Genomic DNA, 20,047 nt, shown 5'->3' on the forward strand with positions numbered 1-20,047 from the left:
ATTTCTCACGCAAAAAAAAAAAAAAAAAAAAATCCGATCTTGGTCCGAGACTCTTCCGTTCCTTTTCAAACTCCACGACGGTAGATGGCGCTGATGAACGCCCCTGAACCTTTGCGCTGCGCTACACCTGCAGTGCACCCCTTTACTATCTATGCCTGCACCCCGAAGTAGACAGAAGAAGAGATACAGAGACATCGCTAGGACAGCAGGAGAAACCAGAAACTACTTTGAGAAGTCTGATAAAGAAGAGAATCTGAGCTGAGACTAGGCCAGTATAACCATGCACACAGATCATAGACAAGGACTTTACCCAGCTTCTGATCTGCATCTGATACTGATTATGCCTCATTTTAGCTATTTTTGTAATGCATTCATCAGTTTTATTGCTTGAAAAAGTTGTACTGTTTAAGCACTTTATTTGTTGCACTTTATTTGTCTCTGATGGACCATGTGGTGGGAGACTTTGAATGAAGAATAATGTCCCTCCCTAACTAATGTTGTGTCGTTTTTGGCTGAACATAAATCATTAAGTGCTCTTAAGAATACAATTATTCACAACATAGGTTAGGTTTTAGTTAAGAATTAGTTTAATACCATTTTAATCAAAATATCAATCAACCTACCTAGGTCAAATCTTAAACACTGATCTATGAATAAGGCTTTATTGTCATTTAGGCACACCGATAGTTTTCTGGTTGAATGTTCAGATCAAGTCTACAGACTAAGACCTACAAGTCATGATGCCGAACATGAATCAGAATAAGTTCAGGTATCGCACATCTTTAGCAGACCGCCCAAAAATCCACTAGAATGCTGGAAACCACATCTACTTAATCCAAAATCTCCTGGGGGTGGACCTTCAGCTATGTCTGCTTCACAGAATGTAACTAATATTGTCCATCTTCAGTGGGCTGCCCCTATCAACAGCTTTGGACCTCCCCACAAACCACCAGAATGCAGGGTACAACATGGGTACAACATCAGTTAATTCCAATTATCTTATATCTGAGCCACCAATTTGTGTGACTGCATGCACGGCATAATTTTGGTCACCCACGACAAAATCTCACTCCAAGGTTTTTTGAAAAGTTGGCAGGTATGTGTACACAGTCTTGTACCTTTGACTTTTTTTGGACTTTCTCTTCGTTTTTTCACTCGAAATGATATGTTATATGCTTATGAGTTCAGCCGTAGCTGGTTATCCTAAGACATGCTCTAAAACTCTTTAGATACGGATTTTTCCAAAAGTCAATGAGAGAAATGAATGGGAACCGTACTTCCGGCACCACCGCTCTCTTTGGCTGTGGGCGGGACTGTGATGCTCCAATAGAGCGGGACTGTGATGCTCCAATAGAGCATAGAGCTCTACATTTGAGGGTGACAGAGGATTACAGATAAAGCAGCCACGTCTGCACAGAGCAGGGAGAGCTGAGGAAACGCAACAGGTGAGTTTTTGCAATGCTAGTGTTATGCAGATGTAAATGCTTTCCTTACCCTAGTGAGTCGAAATGTTTGATATGAAAAAGACCTGTTGTGTGTTTTTAGTTATTGTGAAATCAAAGTCGACTCAAGAATCATGGATCTAGACATCTATTTAACCGACTCAGTTGAGTCCTACCACATTTAATTGATATATAATCAATCAACGACACCATTCAAACATCTTACATCTCTCTCGGCAGAGAAACATAATGTACCTGACCACTAGCAAGCAGCGCAAACTGGCACTCAGCCACTCAGCCACTCATTCACTTACGCACAATATGCAGAGAAACGAAACTCAACCGACTCTGCTGGATTCTTGCCTCACCGAGAGCAGAGTTAAGTTTCGTTTCTCTGCTGAGTGAGTGGACGAGTGAAGCGCCATTCTCATCTCAGACAAAACACAAGTGCTCTTAATCTGTTGTCGCCCACAGCCAGTCAAAAGACGAAAAAAAAACGGACCATATTTTATAATTTATCACAGACACGAATGTCTGTTTCTTCTAGACTGTGAGTAACGTTATGATAGGCCTACTGAATCTCACTCGGTAGCAGGGACGCGCACCATGACCGTACAAGTTTCACATGTCAGTGGCGCCCTCTCTGGACATGCTGAATAAAACGGGATACTTTTTATTATCCATCTAAAATCTGTTATTATAGGAAAAGTGGTACTTCTTATGAAGGTTGTGTATTTGCAGGTTTGAGGGTTGTTGTTTTTTTGCATTTGTGAATGAATTTAATGAATAAAATAAAATCTTTTCCTTAGCTTGATCCAATGAACAATGAAGCTCAGCACTCAGAGACGAATGACAGAACCACAAGAGTGGTGACTGAAACAAAGTCTGCATCAACTGCAAGCAAAGACAAAAGTAAGATTTTAAATAGGAACTCTGATTATAAAATGGATTTTAAAGATTTTATTATGGCATTTCATTTCCTCCATCCATTGTAATGAACCTGGTTGTCTAACCTACTAATGTTCTTCTGTTTTCAGTGAAGCCTAAGATCACACTTGTGTTAATCGGTGATACAAATTCCATTGAGACTGGGCCAAAAAACTTTTTACTTGACCATGATGAGCAAACAAATGTGGAACATTTTACATCCAAACTGTATGATTTGTGTGGTCGGCACATCTCTGTCATTAACATGCTTGGTTTTCCAAACATTGACAGAATCCCGTTAAATCAGGGAATTCATGCCTTTCTCTTACTGCTGCCAAATGGTCTGCACGTCAACCATTACAACTCAGCAGTGCAGAGGTTAGAAAAAGCTTTCGGCAAAGACTTTCTTTCTTTTGTAATGACAATAGTGACTCATAAGTTGGATGAAAAATGTGAAAGTGCACTGGAAGACCTTAAAGATTTCTCCAGTTTTGCTGAACAAAGATTCCACACATGTATAAGAAGTATGACAGATGCAGTAGAGATAATAGATCTGTTGGAAAAAATAGACGTCATGGTCTCTGAGAACAATCAGCGCTGCTACAGTAGACTGATGTGTGATGAGAATAAAGAGAAGAAAGAACAACTGGACCACAAACTCTACAAAGAAGAAAGCGCCAGGACAGGTGAGATTTGAATGTGGACAGAATTTTGGAACCTTTTTTCCAGGAAACTGTAGATTATTCCTAATCATCGACTTTGGACGTTTTCAAAGATCTGAAAAACTTCACACTTGTACTTAATTCAGTTCAATTAAATTTTATTTATATAGCGTCAATAACAATACAAATCGTCTCAAGATGCTTCACAAAAACCCGGCCTGAAACCCCCAGAGCAAGCCTGAAGGCGACGGTGGCAAGGAAAAACTCCCTTTTAACAGGAAGAAACCTTGAGCAGAACCCAGCTCATATGGAGGGACCCATCTGCCTAAGGCCAGCCGGGTACAGACAGAAGAAAGAGAGAAGAGAACAGCAAGATGAACATACATCTGTCATAGATACACATATCTGACTAAAGCGTACATGTGGAATCTTATGATACAAACTGATGATGTTACATGACAGTTTGAAAATATGAAGCCATTTGATACCAGATTGGAAGAAAAGTATGTCTGATGTTGGTGTACACAGAAATATTACTTCTTTTGTTATATTTTGTTTTCTATGATGAGTGAGGACTTGATAACAATAAAAACTTAACTAAATATTTTTAATCAGGACAAATAAACTGAAAATGTAAAATGGAATAAAAACAAAAACTACTTAAAAATGAACTATAACTTAAATTATAGGTCTGCTGGGGATGCTTAGCTAATTCAGTTATATATAAAACCACGACATTGTCGTCTGCTTTTTCTTATTTCAGTAGAAGAGCTGGAGAATACAGATCAAACCAAGGTAAATTATTCAAATATTGTGCATTATTGTTCTTAAGTGTTGTTTGTTTGTTTAACTCTGTTTTTTTTCCTGACATGATGACTACACCATTATTCCAAATGTTCTAGCCAGGGGAAGTAAAGCTAATGTCAAATGATATTTTTCTTAGAGTAACGTATTGAATGAACCAGAGGGAACTGAACATTCGGAGAAGACTGATTACAACACAGGAGGACAATCTGAAACCGAGGAGAAAGGTAACATTTTGGTGAAGGATTACTTTTGAAAAGATTTGTAAAAAACATTAGAGGTTTTGCAAAGATACATCTGATATTAGAGCACATTTATTATTCACTTATTCTCAAATTAATGATGTATAAAAATGTATAGGAACGTTATCCTTAATAAGTGTAAAAAATGTTTTATCTCCAATGAATTCAAGGAAAACATTCTACAATTATCCATTTGTACAGATGAATAATTGTAGAATGTTTTTCTCTGTGTCTTAATAAATTGCTTTTTCTGCATGATTAACATTTTCACAGCACGAAATGCTTTTGTCTGTACTGACCTACGTGTGATCTGAGGCACTCTTAAATTTAGAGTTTACCTACTCTTAAGTTTATTTGCATATATTATTTATATTATTTACTCTAAGTTTATTTGCATATATTTAGATCTGTATGTTTGCACAATCCATGCATTAGGGCAGGGGTGCCCACACTTTTTTGGCTTGTGAGCTACTTTTACAATGACCAAGTCAAAGGATAGATAGATAGATAGATAGATAGATATACCCATGTAGTCATTGCTACAGTGTTAAAAGCTCTATCCATTTTGTTTTTATTTTTATCAAGAAAACTGGTGCACTGCACCTTTAGAAAAATAGCGCTTTCCCTTTAAGAAAGACGGTAGTCTTGAGTAAAAAAAAAAAAAAGATGAACATTTGTCTTGCTGTTTGTTTTGGAAGTGCAACAGATAAATGGTTAGACTAACATCTAAAACTTTTTTTCCCAATGGCACGCGATCTACCGTTAAAGGTAGTGAAAGTATGACAGTAGAGATAATAGATCTGTTGGAAGAAAAACTTACGTCATGGTCTCTGAAAACGATCAGCGTTGAATTAATTGAACATGCGCTTAAGATGAAGGAACATTTCAAAGTAACTTGAAATGAGGTCAATGCCAAGTGATGCAGAAATATCAGTTTGTACTGCACACAAAATTAAGTCTCTAAAGTTGAACAGAACACATAAAATATTGTTTGTAACTTAAAAGTATAATCTAAATCAATCAATATTTTTTATTGCATTGTGACAATGCATTTAATTAAATGGTTGTAACAGGTCCTCTGAATTGTTTTTTAGAGTGCAGTAGACTGATGTGTGATGAGAATAACGAGCAGAAAGAACAACTGGACCACAAACTCTACCAAGAAGAAAGTGTCAGGACAGGTGAGATTTGAATGTGGACAGAATTTTGGAACCTTTTTTCCAAGAGACTGTAGACTATTCCTGATCTGAAAAACTTCACACTGGTTCTTGTGTAAAACCACGACCTTGTCGTCTGCTTTTTCTAATTGCAGTAGAAGAGATGGAGAACACAAATCAAACCAAGGTAAATTCTTCAAATATTGTGCATTATTGTTCTTAAGTGTTGTTTGTTTGTTTGTTTGTTTAACTCTGTTTTTTTCTGACATGATGACTACACCATTATTCCAAATGTTCTAGCCAGGTGAAATAAAGCTGATGTCAAATTATATTTTTCCTAGAGTAACGTACTGAATGAACCTGAGGGAACTGAACATTCAGAGAAGACTGATGACAACACAGGAGGACAGTCTGAAACAGAGTCTTCAGCTGAAACCGAGGAGAAAGGTAACATTTTAGTGAAGGATTACTTCTGAAAAAACGTGTAAAAAAAACAGTCGAGTTTTTGCAAATATACATCTGAAACCGTCAGGCAAGTACTGTATATGTGAATATATTGTGTGTACTTTTTTACAGCACAAAATGCTTTTGTCTGTACTGACTTACGTGTGATCTGAGGGACTCAAAAAAATAATTTTTTTTAATCTAAATTTAGAGTTAACCTACACTAAGTTGAGGAATGCTGGAAAAAAATTCTTGGAAGAATTCATTAGGGACTTTGTGGTGTTTTAGCTTTGATTTTAAAATGTGATCTGTTACATGGAGAGTCAGACTTCTCTTCTGGGAACTTTGTGCAGCTTAGTTTATATTCCTGCAACCAGTCTATGCCAAGCCTAAGCCAGCAAAAACATTTCTACCTGTTTGCTGGTGAGTCTGCAATAAAACGCTAGGCGATGACTAGCCTGTACTTCACACAATGTTGGGTGGAAAAGAGCGACTCATGTTGGAGTTCAAGTTAATAAATGTAGATCAACACTAACTTGCAATGAAATCAGTGAAACACAGAACAAAGAGTAGACATCTGAGTAGATGGTTTGTAGGAGGCTGAACAAGGCAGAATTCAGTGTAGGGCTGAACGATATGAACAAAGTTTCATATCTCGATAAGTATGCCAGATATCTCGATATCGAGCGTCCGAACCATTTTTTTAAAGCCCTCTTTCGAGACTGTGTACACGGGTACCATGTCTTTTGCAATGTGGTATGTTATAGCGTCTGTAATGTGTTTATGTCTGGTGGACGTCGACTCATACGGTGTAATGCTACTGAACACATCAGCAAACAAACTTTGATTGGGCTTATTTTGGGATGACTGAGAAGTCCCCGGTGTTTCTCTCATTGCAATACACTCTTCGTGCAGCACGCAATGTATGTTTGTCATTGGTCTATATCGTTTATATCGTTGCTTTTTCAATATTAATATCTTGACTGTTCATATCTAGATATAGATATGATAACGTTATATCGTTCAGCCCTAATTCAGTGCTTGTCCGGCCGCTGAAACACGTGAACAAGGAAATGTATGTCAGACTAATCAGTTATGGTCTGCGTCTCTGCGACGCATAGTAACATTTCTGGCGAGGTGCAAATCAAGTGATGGCGTCATTGTCATGCGATTATACATTTTGTCTAACACGCCACTAACTGAGACTAAACAAGTCATTTATCCAGCAGCTATGACAACACAGACTGCCTGTTAAGTTAAATCAATGAGGGCAACAAACAGGTCAGCGCTTTGATCTTTGGAAAGAAATCAACGGAGCAACATGTCTATTCCAACTTGAATCATCTGAACAAGGCACAACAAAGACAGCATTCCTCACTGGAATTGCAACTTTTCCCACCTGGCTCAAAAATAGGCAGTTACCATCTAATGAAGCAGCACACACTGATGTTCTCAGTTCCTCTAACGGACTAGTAACTATCTTGGCAGACACATTTAAGATAGAGTAACTGTGTACACGTGGCTTAACATCAATTTGACTCACTATTGTCAGTATTATATTATTGGGTAATTCCTTTTTCCTCACTCCTGAGTTAAGGTTTATTCACACAAAAGCCTTGCATGCAAATTCTTTTTGCTAATCATTATTCTATCTACATACACACATACATTTATAACGTACAGAAGAACTTATTGCCAATTCACCATCTCTAAAGAAAAACATGATCCAACACTTACTTCGTGCAATCTGCTTTTTCTTACATTATCCAGCAGTTGGAGAGGTGGAACATTCAGCTGAAATCAAGGTAAATTGTTCAAAGCTAAAAACTGTACATCTAGCATACTTTTCTTATTTTTTCTTGTTTAACATAATGTTGATGAAACTGGAATAAAATTACCTTTTTCTTAGTGTAATGTATTGAATGAACCTGGTGAAGCTGAACACTCAGAGAAGATTGATGGCAACATAGGAGGGGAGTCTGAAATCAAGTCTACACCATCTGAAACTGAGGAAGAAGGTAATATGTAAATAAATGCTTTTACAATAACTTATAACCTATTTAAAAAATAGAACTAATTAAGGAAGAGTGTAATACCAATATTAGACAAAGATACAGGTATACATGTTATTTATTTATTTTAGTTCTTTTATAATTTATAGAACTGAACTGAAAATACCAAAACTATAAAACATGTTTTATTAAAAAGTCTAAACAAACTAAGCCTTTCAACATATGCTGAGCGCTTGATGGTAGCTCTTAATTGCAGGTATCTTCAACTTGAACCCAAAACCAAGTGTTGCACCAAAAGCTAATAATAGCCTCACTTAAATAAAAAACTAAAACTTGAATGAGTAGGTGGGTTCGATCTGATGATTGATACTGTACATGTTTTCTATGTCGTTCCCTGTGGTAATCTGGTAAATTGTTGTTCTGCAGAAAAGAACAAAAGAAAGAAACATCAACTGGAAACACTGTTCAGAAGACTTGACCTTCAAGATCAACAAAAGTTGTCACCTGAAGACTTTCTCAAAATAGGTCCACCTGTCAAACAGAGCCAGGATATATCTGAAAAAGATGTAGCTCACACTTTTCTACAGAAGTTAATGATGTTGGACTACAAAGCCAGGTATATTCCTGTAAGACACGACAGTTCTGGAGTGAGACATTCAGAGTCTGTTCCAGTGTTTGAATCGGATGACAATGACTTAGATGCTCTTTTTAGCACCACTGTAGATGTTGATCAATCAAATCAAACTAATGTGCATCCAATGGACGTTCAAATGGCAGTATTTCACTGTTCAGACAGTTTCCTTAAGCAGAACATGATTACAAAGTTGTCACAGTGTCAGTACGCCTTGCCTTTCCTTGTTCCTAACCCGGACACTGCAGCAATGGAATGTCCTCTGTGGACATTTCGACAAATAATCAAAACATGGAAGACAACGCAAATCAAAGATGATTTGAAACTTGTCACCATGAAGAGTATGCCCCTCTGCAACGCTGAGACACACATGGTGTCATTTTTCCGCCTGGGTTCAATATCTCAGTCTAAATCACAGCTCATGAACTCTTTGATCAATGACCGTCACCACACCTTCTTCCACAGAAACTGTCCAGGCAGCACCAAGTCTCACCATCTGATGGATGGTGTGGCAGAGATTGCCTGGTACTGCCCTGCTGGAAAACCCAATGATTCCTTCACTGACTGCATTGCCTTCTGTAATCTTCATGGTGATGCTCTGATGATTGAAAAACAAACTAAAATACTGATTGAAACTTCTTCAGTCAATGTAGTTCTTGTACCAACTTTGGAAAAAAGTCACAGCAGTACAATGGTCATCTCAGATCTTTACAAGTCTCAGAAGCCTCTCATTATTCTCATTGCTGATAATGACTGTCATGCAGTTCAGATGAAACCAGGAAAATACAAACTGGGTCTGAAAGACAGAAGCCAGTCAGATGTTTCTGAAAACCTCAAAGAAATTATTGGAAAGATTTTGTCTGGACTACAAACCTGCTTCCAGCTCAAATCTATGGGGAACATCTCTGGAATCAGAGTGGATGAAGATGACCTCGTCTGCAGAAAAGGGGAAGAGGCAGCAATGAAAATGTTAAATGTGATTCAGGGGATGAACATCTCAAAGATCAAAGATACATTTCTCCCCTGTCAAGGCCAACTGTGGCACAAGTGGTCGAGAATAAAAAAAGAACTGTATCATCTCAAAGGAAACGTGGAGAAGGAAAAAAGTCAAAAGAATCAGGACCTGATGAAAATCAGAGAAGATCAATGTTCTGCTTCCTGTAGTGAACTGATGAAGTCATTCACTGAAAGCCTCATTTCTTTGTCATCTCAGGAGAAAGAGTACTTCCTGAAATGGACTCAGATCTTAATAGATGCTCTCTCCACAGACGATCTGTCTTCAATTCTCCAAAGCTATGATGAAAAGTGGTCTGAGGTCTTGGTTCTGAAGAAGAAACACCCCAAATCTCCACTGTTAGTAGGTAAACAAGATGAGCTTGAAACAATATCAAAGAAACTGCAGTCAGCAACTTTTGGTTTGGAGCATATCTTTAGAGAAATGGGACAGATCTATGAAGCTCATCAAGATCTGAAGAAACGACCAAACAGTGGACAGACCAACTGGTCCAAATACCCAAAGCTGGCTGCAGATCTGATGATATCAGGACGCCCGATGGAGCTGATGGATGGAGATGCAGGTCATGTACCTTTGACATGGATATCTAGTGTTTTAGAAGAAGTCATTAAGAAACTGGGCGACCAGAGAGTTTTTGTGTTGTCTGTTCTGGGCGTACAAAGCAGTGGAAAATCAACAATGCTGAATGCCATGTTTGGATTGCAGTTTGCAGTCAGTGCTGGTAGGTGCACCAAGGGTGCCTTCATGCAACTGGTCAAAGTGTCAGAGGACATCAAGAAAGATTTCAAGTTTGACTATGTTCTCGTAGTGGACACTGAAGGACTACGTGCCCTTGAATTGGCAGGTAACGCCACTCTTCATCATGACAATGCACTGGCCACATTTGTTGTTGGCCTGGGAAACATGACACTGATCAACATTTTTGGTGAGAATCCAGCTGAGATGCAAGATGTCCTGCAGATTGTTGTCCAGGCTTTCATGAGGATGAAGAAAGTTAAGCTTTCTCCGAGTTGTGTGTTTGTTCACCAGAATGTTACCGACATTGCAGCTGCAGAGAAAAACATGGATGGAAAGAGACGCCTGCAAGAAAAACTGGACCAAATGGCTCAGCAAGCTGCCAAAGAGGAGGTGTGTGATGTTGAGTGCTTCAGTGACGTCATTGCATTTGATGTGCAACAAGATGTGAAATACTTTGCCCAGCTATGGGAAGGAAGTCCACCGATGGCTCCTCCGAATCCTGGTTACAGTGAAAGTGTCCAAGAACTGAAGAGAATGATCCTCACTAAGGCTTCCCAGTCTGCTGGAATCACTCTCTCACATTTTAAAAGCAAAATTCAAGACCTGTGGAATGCCCTGTTGAATGAACATTTTGTTTTCAGCTTCAAAAACACGCTAGAAATCGCAGCATACAGAAAACTTGAGGTCCAATACGGGAATTGGACCTGGGAACTTAGGAGCAGCATGCTGACCATTGAAAACCAACTTTACACCAGGATTGAAAATGGAAAACTTGACAAGGTTGACCATACTTACCTTTTGAAAGAAATGAGCAAAACATATGAAAAAATCAAGAAAGACATGACGTTGTATTTCGAGGATGACAGAGACAAAGACATGCTGGTTCAGTGGCGAGGCCGATTTGAAATCAAAATCGAGGAGTTTCGTGAAGAACTGGTGAAAGAAGTGAAAAGGAAACTGGATGAAGTTATCCAGCAGAAGAAAGCTTGTAAGAAACTTGATGATAAGAAGCCAGAGTTTGAGAACAAGCTGCTGCAAAAGAGCAAAGAGCTCGCTCAACAGTTAAAAGACAAGGCAAAAGATGAAGAGGAGCTTCAAAAGCAGTTCAACTCTGTTTGGACTGACTGCATCAGTGAATTAACTGAAGATATCAAGCCCATTAAGGACATAAACTTGGAAGAAGACAAAATCTCCATCCTTCAAGAGCTGGGGATTGAATGGTCTCTCATAGATGAATCCAACTGCAGTGGAAAATACAGAAATGTATCAAAAGATGAGGATTACAGTTGTTATATAACTCATAAGAAAAACCAAGATCTCTGCAACAAAAGCCAACAATCCGAAGACAGTGGGAAAGAAACCAACACTCACACAAGCAGTTTTACATTTGTAAATGTATTTAAGTCAGGACTTAAATTTTTTAAAAACAAGGTTGGCATTGATTCAACACAACAACAAAATGCTTTAAAACATGAAGAACCGGAATGTATCAGATCCTTCATTCATGATGTCGAACAAGAATCTCTCGATGCATTTAAGAAAAAGCCCATAGCAACAAAAGGCTACAGCCCAACTTATCTTCAAGAAGTAGCCAAAAACGTTAAAGAAAAAGTGACAGAATTTGAAAGAGAAATGAAATATTCATTCAAGAAGGAGTTTACAGTTGATCTCTTGCTGTATGTTTTTGAAAGACTGGGGAGTTTGCTTTCAGATTCTCACCAGAAATTCAAAATGAACAATGATGCTTTCACTTATTTAAACAACAAGAAAACACAATATTACAATGTTTTCAGAAGCTTCTACAAAGGAAACTCATCTGCTGTCGTGTTTGGAGAAATTATTTGTGAAAAACTAAAGGTTTCCACTGTTGAGGCTGTCTGTAACAAGACCGCCATTGATCTCGCTGGAGAGATGAGGTGCAATTTCCCAGCATTCAGTGGGAACAGGTTGGACTTGGAGAAACATCTGCTGAAATCACTTGCGGAGAAAGAAAAGTTTGATGATTTCATCAGCTACATACGACATCCAAGGAGACAAGTAGAGACTTTTATAAAAGAAGAAGTCAAGAAATACATCTTCAGACAACACAAAGGCAAAGCACTGAAGACACTGAAGAAAAATGTTGATGACATCAGTCAGCTTGTGAAACAAGCTTTATTCAAAGCAACAAAAAAAGTCAAAACCCAGAAAGGAAGCACAGAGATGTGGGTGAAGGAATTTTCCTCTCTCCTCAAGGATGAGCTGACACTTAAAACTATTTGTTGTCAAAACTTCAAGGACATAACCAACTTTGACTTTCTTAAAGAAGAGATAGAGAAAGGTCTGGTTAACATCACTCGAGAGATGAACCACCTCTCCCTGGATAAAATGAAGGAATTCAGGCTGAGACCTGATCAAATCCTCATTGATCAACTGTGTAAATGCTGCTGGGTAACGTGTCCATTCTGTGCAGCTGTTTGCACCAACACCCTGGAAGATCACAGTCCTATTGACCACAGTGTCCCTTTTCACCGATCATCTGCAATCAATGGTTGGCACTACAGAAACACAGTCATAATGAGTGTTGATTTCTGCACAACAAATGTTGCAAGTGATAAATCTTTTTACCCTGACCCAAGTTCAAAATACTCCTATCCTTTTAAACGGTACCGAAATGCTGGACCAAGTTATGCCAACTGGAGAATTACCCCTGATGAGTCAAAGCTGAAATACTGGACATGGTTTGTGTGTCGATTTCAAATAGACCTGGAACACTACTATGGTTACAAATTCGAGGGCAAAGGGGAAATTCCCAGTGAGTGGAAAAAACACACAAAACAACAAGCTATTCAGAGTCTGAATGAAATGTAAAACTGTGAGTGGAACAAACAAATCACGATCATTTCCTAGTAAAATTCTGTAAAGCATTGTGCACACAATTATAAATCGAAAAAAGAATATCTGATCTTTTGTATTTTTTATACCATTGTTCTTCATTCAGAGTTGAAACAACCATCTGTGATGGAAGGATATTTTTGTTTCTGTCCTCAATCCTCTTCTGTGCAGTTTGCACTAGGATTGTGGAGCACGGTGCTTTTACAGCTTTTTCAGTTTCTACACATTCAAGGGTTGTTTCATAATTTATCACTTTGCTCAGAATTTATTATATATACCTAACTTTACATAGGAGTTTTTCATCGTTCATTATTTTCAATCATTCTTTTGCTTTAATTGATCTGCAGTCTTAAGGAAAGCCACATTAAGAAAATATGTTTACTCATACTCATTTATTACAGTATTCCTTCTGTGATACAAATAACCATGTCTGCTATAAATAGTGATTATGAGTTGTAATAAAATAACTGCTCACTGAAAGACAAGATTTTATTTTGTTGCTGACAAAGTCTCAGTTTTATGGTAGTATTTTGTTCCTGTAAGGAATCTCAGTTCTGAATGTTTTACTAGAATTCCATATTAAATTCATGAATCATCGAAGATGATATTTGTCTGTTTGTTTGTTGAATCTCTAAATCTCAGGATTCTGTCAAGACTTTTGTTTTTATTAGTGTCACTAGTCATACAGAAGAAAACATATTTATCTGTAGGATGACAACTTAGTATTTACACTGAATCGAAATACTGTGCTGAACATTCACTACTTCTGGTGTCATTGGAGGAAAATGTGTCTGATTTTTCCTGAAGTTCCCTAATACTAACTTTCTCTTTTTTGTTTTATATGTAAATGTAGTCAGAACAGAGTATAGAAATGTCATCTCAACGTGTCCTGGGGTGTTCACAACTGTCTTTTATGTTGGCTAGTTGCAATTGGATTCCCCAAATTGGATCTTAATGCAAGGTCTGAACAGGCCCTAAGATCCCAGACACAAGGATGCATGCTGCAATATTACTTGAAAAGAAGATACCTTTGTAAAAATAAATAAATAAATAAATAAATATAAAAATGAAAAAAAAAAAGAAAAAAGACATTTACTTCACTTAGATAGATAGATAGATAGATAGATAGATAGATAGATAGATACTTTATTAATCCCAAGGGAAATTCAATTATAAACTGTAGAACACTAGGCCCAGTTTAATATAAAACACAATTTTATACAATAGTAGTAGAGGGTCCAGCTCTATATCTCTGTCAGTTTAGGGGCCCTTGCCCTGAAAAATGCTGAAGACCACTGGTTTAAGCAACATTTGTGTTTTTAAATCCCCTCTTGCCCAGTAGCAGTTAGCAGTTAGGCAGCTAAACTAACTACAAACAGAAGAGTTCTGAAAGGGCAAGGTTATTGCCTCAGCATAGCTATTTATTGTTGGGCAGGGACTGCATAGAGGTGGACTAATTTACCTTCTGAGCTGGAGAATAACTGTAGCACAATAATTAGTTTCAACACAATTAGTGACAACACACGTACTCGTCGACTTCACAGTTCGAATATTAAGCTCCTTCACCAGTTCACACAGAAAGGTTACCAAGACCCCGTTGAGAGCTTGAATTAACATCCGCATCTGCAAATCTATTCATTTTTGCTCAGTTTCAGATTGACCAAGCAAACTCACAACTTCTGCTGTCCCCTGGAGTCAAAACTTTTAACTGTGGCTCAAGTTACTATGGTGAGATTATGATTGTGTATTTCCTCTGTCAATGTGTACACATGGCGGGGCTTTGGCCAATCCAGTGTGTTGGCCCTAACCTGATTTGCAAAGGAACAAAGAAACTACACTAGAAAAAGTCTTTTGGACCGTTAACTCACTGTTACTTTAGACCTCTATCCTTCTCTAATTAATTGATCCTTCATATATCATAATTTATGAAAGCTTGTCATTTATTTTAGAAACCGAAACATTTGTAGATGTAATTGTTCTTCTCATTAGACATCATTCCTTATTTATTTCAATTGATCTTTTTCAGTGTATCGTACTCCAAGAATGGCGTAATACTGTGAATGTGGTGCTTACATATAACCATGGCTGGATAGCAGCAGGGATTGTCAAGCAAAAATCCTCTGACTGGAATTTGTGTAACTGTCAATCTACTCTCAAGATGAGCTGCAGTCGGATATTGCAACATAACGAACGGAGCACGTCTTTATGAAAAGAGCACATAGTGAAATATATATCATAAATCATAGGCTTATCATGTTACGAGGTAAGGTGAACGACTGCGTATAAGAGGCAAGATCTAATGCTGGGCTCATTTTTGCATTTGACCTTTTATCTTCATTTTTTTGGTCAAATTATTCAATTCAGTTCAACGAAGTTATCGTTGTTTTTGCAAAATAGTACTTTTTAATTAAAGACACATCTTGTAATGATTAACATTTCTTACAATTACTGGCCTACTGGTCTCAAAGTCTCATCTTTAACCAAACTGTTAAACACAGCAGTCGTGTCTCTTGGGAGATCTTGAAACAGGTCAGTCTGAAGTGCCCTGCGACTCTGATGTACATGACATCCATTCCAACATGGTTGAGAAACTGGACTTCATGTCCATCAGCAGAGGTATAGCATATTTTCGGGGATGGCACAAAATAAATATAAAATCAGATTATTTGTTACATTTATATGAACGAATATCAATCGCCCTGCACGCTGCTTCTCAATTTGATGATTTCACTTGGTGGGCTGAACTTTCTGATAAGTAGGCCACCTAAGTGGACCTCTGCAGTAGACTACTATGCATTTAAAATGACACCATGAAGCATTGTCTAATGACCCACTCATTAACTCATTCATTATACTGTTATACTACATTATACTGTAATATAGGCCCACAATTTCACAGACAATTGCATCCATGTGCCAAAATTTATCATCATCTCTCCCCTACCGAGAAGACACTGGCAGGATGGAACTGAACATCTGATTCTGGTCTGGACTAGATAGCAAAGAGACTGAACTCACGTCAAGCCCAGTGGTAGTTATATTTCAACCATTTCAACTTTACCCTAACCTACCATCCTGGAACTAGGAACTTCAAACCTGACGCCCTCTCTCGCCACCTGTGGGGGAGGAAGGAGACCATCCTTTCTCCATCCAGTGTGGTTGTATCCATTATCCGGGAGATTGAGACCAATATCAGGGATACCCGTCAAACTGAACCCAACCCAGGTATCTCCTGTCACCCATCATACCTTGGCCAGCCTAAAGCTGCACTTCTGGTGGCTGGTGATGGTGTCCTACTCAACATAACAGTATGTTTTGTGACAAACTGAACATTTTGCGGGTGTCCACTGCCTATTATCAGCCATTAGACCAGGAGGTTGTATTGTTGTTTATATATTGTACTTGTATCTATACCAAGACGAATTCCAACTTGTACTAATACAAACTCTTGTATGTATAAACATATGTGGAAATTGATCTAATTCTGCTACAGAAAGCTGCAGAAAAATTACATGTGTATTTAAGTGTCACATTCACAAATCACATCTGATCCTGAAGTCGAAGACACATTTGCCTCCACTTCTCCCCAGTAGTATTCTGCAGGTGTGTTCTATGTTATTAATATTAAACAAACTAAATTACTTGCATGGCTACGTATCATCAGGGTCATCATATCTCAGATCCACATTCTTTAGTTTAAGTTGCTGAGAAAAACAGATGTGTAGTTTTCAGTTCAGTTAAATTGCTGTTAGTCACTGAGGCATTAGGCAGTCAAACAGTGATGTCTGAAGGGTTTCAATACAACAAAAACAGCACTGTATGAAGGTTGTTTGATTTAAATGATCATCATTAAAGAGGAAATACACATCATTATTATTGTTTACATTTATTACAATCATATCGAATACTTTCATAATCAATAATAAATCAACTACAAACAGTCATTCGCTAGTTTGACTCCTTTGATACGCTGCAGGCTCTCACTGTGACCACCAGGTGGTGGAACAAATTTTAATGTCTTCTTTTGTTAAGTGATGTGCACTTTAAAGGTTAAGCTTTTAATTTTGTTGTGCAATGACAATATTTTATTTTATTATGAACTTCCATAGTTTAACCTTAATTATGTCTCAAATAATGAGTTACATGGAGACAATATGTCTAAAAATAATTATCTTGTACTGAGTTGTTCATTCATTAACAATACAATGCTGACTTTGACCTTGCATGCTATAAATGGTGAAACTGAGTTGTAATAAAAAAAAGTTGTAAAACAGCTTTTTATCTATTGAAAGTCCATGTTTTTTGTGTACCTGACAAAGTCTCAGTTTCTGCACTCGAGGCCACATTCAAAGGTCTTGGAATTTTCCGGGTTGACTGACCTTCACATCTTAAAGAAATAAAGGGCTGTCCTGGTCTTGTCTCTTAGTTGAATTATTCTTGTCATGATATGGATTAAAACAGCAGCTGAATGGTGCTTTTCACTATAGCGATCTGTGTACCACCCTACATCTGTACAATACAACTGCGGGTGTCAAACGTATTAAGATAAGAAGTTCTACACATTCACTCTTGACAAGACACACCTAATGACTACCTCATGAAGCTGACTGAGATTGCCAAGAGTGTGCAAAGGTGTCAGTGACACATAAAGGTAGCTGAAAGTAGACAAAGATAATCCAATCAAAACAATGAAACTGCATTTATTATTCAAGAAAACAAATCATTTGTTCATATCTGGGAGTTGCAATGGTACATGTACGCTTGTTTTCAGTATCTGCTGTGACCTCCTTGTGCAACAATAACAAACTAAATATTTCCAGTAACTCAGTTATCAGTCGTCTATAGCAGCTTGGAGGACTTTTAGCCCATTCCTCAGAACAGAACCACTTCAGTTCTGAGATTTTGGTGGGTTTCCTCACATGAACTGCTTGCTTCAGGTCCTTCCACCAACATTTCTATTGGATTAAGGTCAGGACTTTGACTTGGCCGTTCCTAAACATTCATCTTGTTCTTCTTTAACCGTTCCTTTGTAGAACCACTTGTGTTCTTGAGCTTGTTGTCTTGCTGCACGACCCATTCTGTCTTGAGATTCAGCTCATGTACAGATGTCCTGACAATTTCTTTTAGAATTCGCTGGTATAATTCAAAATTCATTGATCCATAAATGATGACAAGCCGTCCTGGTCCAGATGCAGCAAAACACTAAGACATTACCACCTCCATGTTTGATGGATGGGATGAAGTTCTGATGCTGGAATATAGTGTTGTTTCATCTCCAAACCATGATGCATTTTAATTTAAACAAAACTATTCTAAAAAGTAGAGTTATGCAAATGTGGCAAAGCGGTGAGATGATTGGTAAACAATAATCATCTTCCAAAAATGGTCATTAGTTGACTTAAAGATTTCAGAATGCTTTATTTGTTTTTAACTGTGCTCATGGCCTCACTGCACAGTATCTGTCTGACCTGCTCCAGCCGTACACTTCCTCACACTCTCTCAGGTCAGCAGTTCTGTCACTTCTGATCGTCCCTAAGACAAAGAGGAAGTTGAGAGTTGACCACACCTTTTCAGTCGCTGCCCCTAAACTGTGGAACGACCTGCCTTCGCACATCAGGCAGGCTGACTCACTTCTTCTCTTTAAATCCTCTTGTAGCCCACTTCTCCCGATTAAGTCAGAGAAAGGACCATGAGTTTGTAAAGAAACTAAATGCAACTGGCAATAAACCCTTTTAAGCAATATGTGTGACTCTCCCCTGATTTGTAATAATTTTGGCTGTCCTGTGTTGCTTTAATATCTTCTTAATAACCTAAATAATAGTAATAATAATGATAAACACACAGGTAAGAAGGTCACTGTGCTCACCTTTAACTCAAAAAGGGGCGACGAACATAAGTAATATTACACCAGACTGTGTTTGAGACATCAGTAATCAATTATTTACTTAAACTTAAATGCAAACAAACAGAAACCAATACACTTTTATGAAAAAATATCTTAAATTCTTTGTTCTCATCCTTTGTAGTCAGAAACAATTAAGGCACAAAAAAGTTGAAGTTGAAATAAAATTTACCTTCAAGCTACTCAAAGTATCTTTTAAACACCCGAGATATGTAGCTTTGTGTTACAATCTGTAATAACTAAAACTCAGTGGGCCCACACAACATCAGCACACACACAGCCGACACAACCGAAATAAAACCGTGTTTGCAGGCCTGAGTTTACGACGCTTGAGTGCGAGGAAATCCACAGTTTTTAATCCGCACGATACACAGAACAGTAAAAGGAAAAGCGTTACCTCGAGTGCAGCTCAACTCCGGAGAACAATAGTTTATCCAGTCCGAGTCCCTGATGAAAGGGCGAGGCTTAAGGTAATGGCCCAATATGGAAGCAGACAGCTGAAAGAAAGATGGAGTCCACAGGCAACCCGCGACGATGTCCGACTGATGACTTGGCAAATGAACACAATTCTATGTGTTGGTTTAGCTACGCAGCAAAATGTGCACAACTACAAAAGAAACTTTGAGTAGAAATGACTCTAGTTGTCCACAACCAGGTGTAGCTCAGCTATCCAGGTCCAGCATGTTGAGCAGACAGTCTTCTAGATACTGAAACTACTAGTTTATCTCATACAATTACACACTATTGGCAGGTGACCCGTCATCTCTCATTCCAGTTCACTCTTTAATTTTTCACACTCACTCTCTCTTCCAGGTCTGACCCCATCAATCACACACCTTTGACCAATTAAGGACCAGTATTATCCTCTTTCTCGATTGGTACTCCCTCTCTCACCACGAGCTAGTTCAAAATAAAATAAAATATTTAATAATGCACCTTTGTGTCTTTTTAAAAACATTAACATTAAAAACATTTATTATTGATTACCATTTATGTGGGTAGGGATTTCAGCAGGGTTACACTCTCTTAAAACATATTTTTTTCTCTTTGGCTTTTAAATCAGTTTGAGATGTTTGTTCTTATTGTTTTTATTGTTGGATTGTTTTATGATTTTAATCTTGTTTCTAATTCTTCTCTGTGTTTTATACATTCTCATGTCTGTGTACAGCACTTTGGCCAACCGTGTTGTTTTAAAAG

The 20,047-nt window shown here is 38.0% G+C and overlaps 1 protein-coding gene across 2 annotated transcripts; it reads left to right on the top strand.

Annotated features, from left to right (window-relative positions):
• Positions 1-1,002: 1,002 nt before the first annotated feature.
• LOC311506506 (interferon-induced very large GTPase 1-like) lies at positions 1,003-14,313 on the top strand. Of its 2 annotated transcripts, XM_084570486.1 has the most exons (11): positions 1,003-1,445; positions 2,252-2,354; positions 2,480-3,055; positions 3,795-3,826; positions 3,975-4,062; positions 5,172-5,258; positions 5,390-5,421; positions 5,576-5,681; positions 7,449-7,483; positions 7,588-7,696; positions 8,117-14,313. In XM_084570486.1, exons 2-11 carry the CDS (start codon positions 2,261-2,263, stop codon positions 12,922-12,924), a joined length of 5,967 nt encoding a protein of 1,988 aa, XP_084426612.1. In that variant the 5' UTR covers positions 1,003-1,445; positions 2,252-2,260; the 3' UTR covers positions 12,925-14,313. The 2 variants fall into 2 exon arrangements, with proteins under 2 accessions (XP_084426612.1, XP_084426613.1); XM_084570487.1 differs by having other exon boundaries at positions 1,003-2,354; positions 7,452-7,483.
• The last annotated feature ends 5,734 nt before the right edge of the window (positions 14,314-20,047 follow it).

This window comes from Chelon labrosus (assembly GCF_963514085.1).
Source record: "Chelon labrosus genome assembly, chromosome: 21".
In the NCBI taxonomy this organism is placed as follows: domain Eukaryota; kingdom Metazoa; phylum Chordata; class Actinopteri; order Mugiliformes; family Mugilidae; genus Chelon; species Chelon labrosus.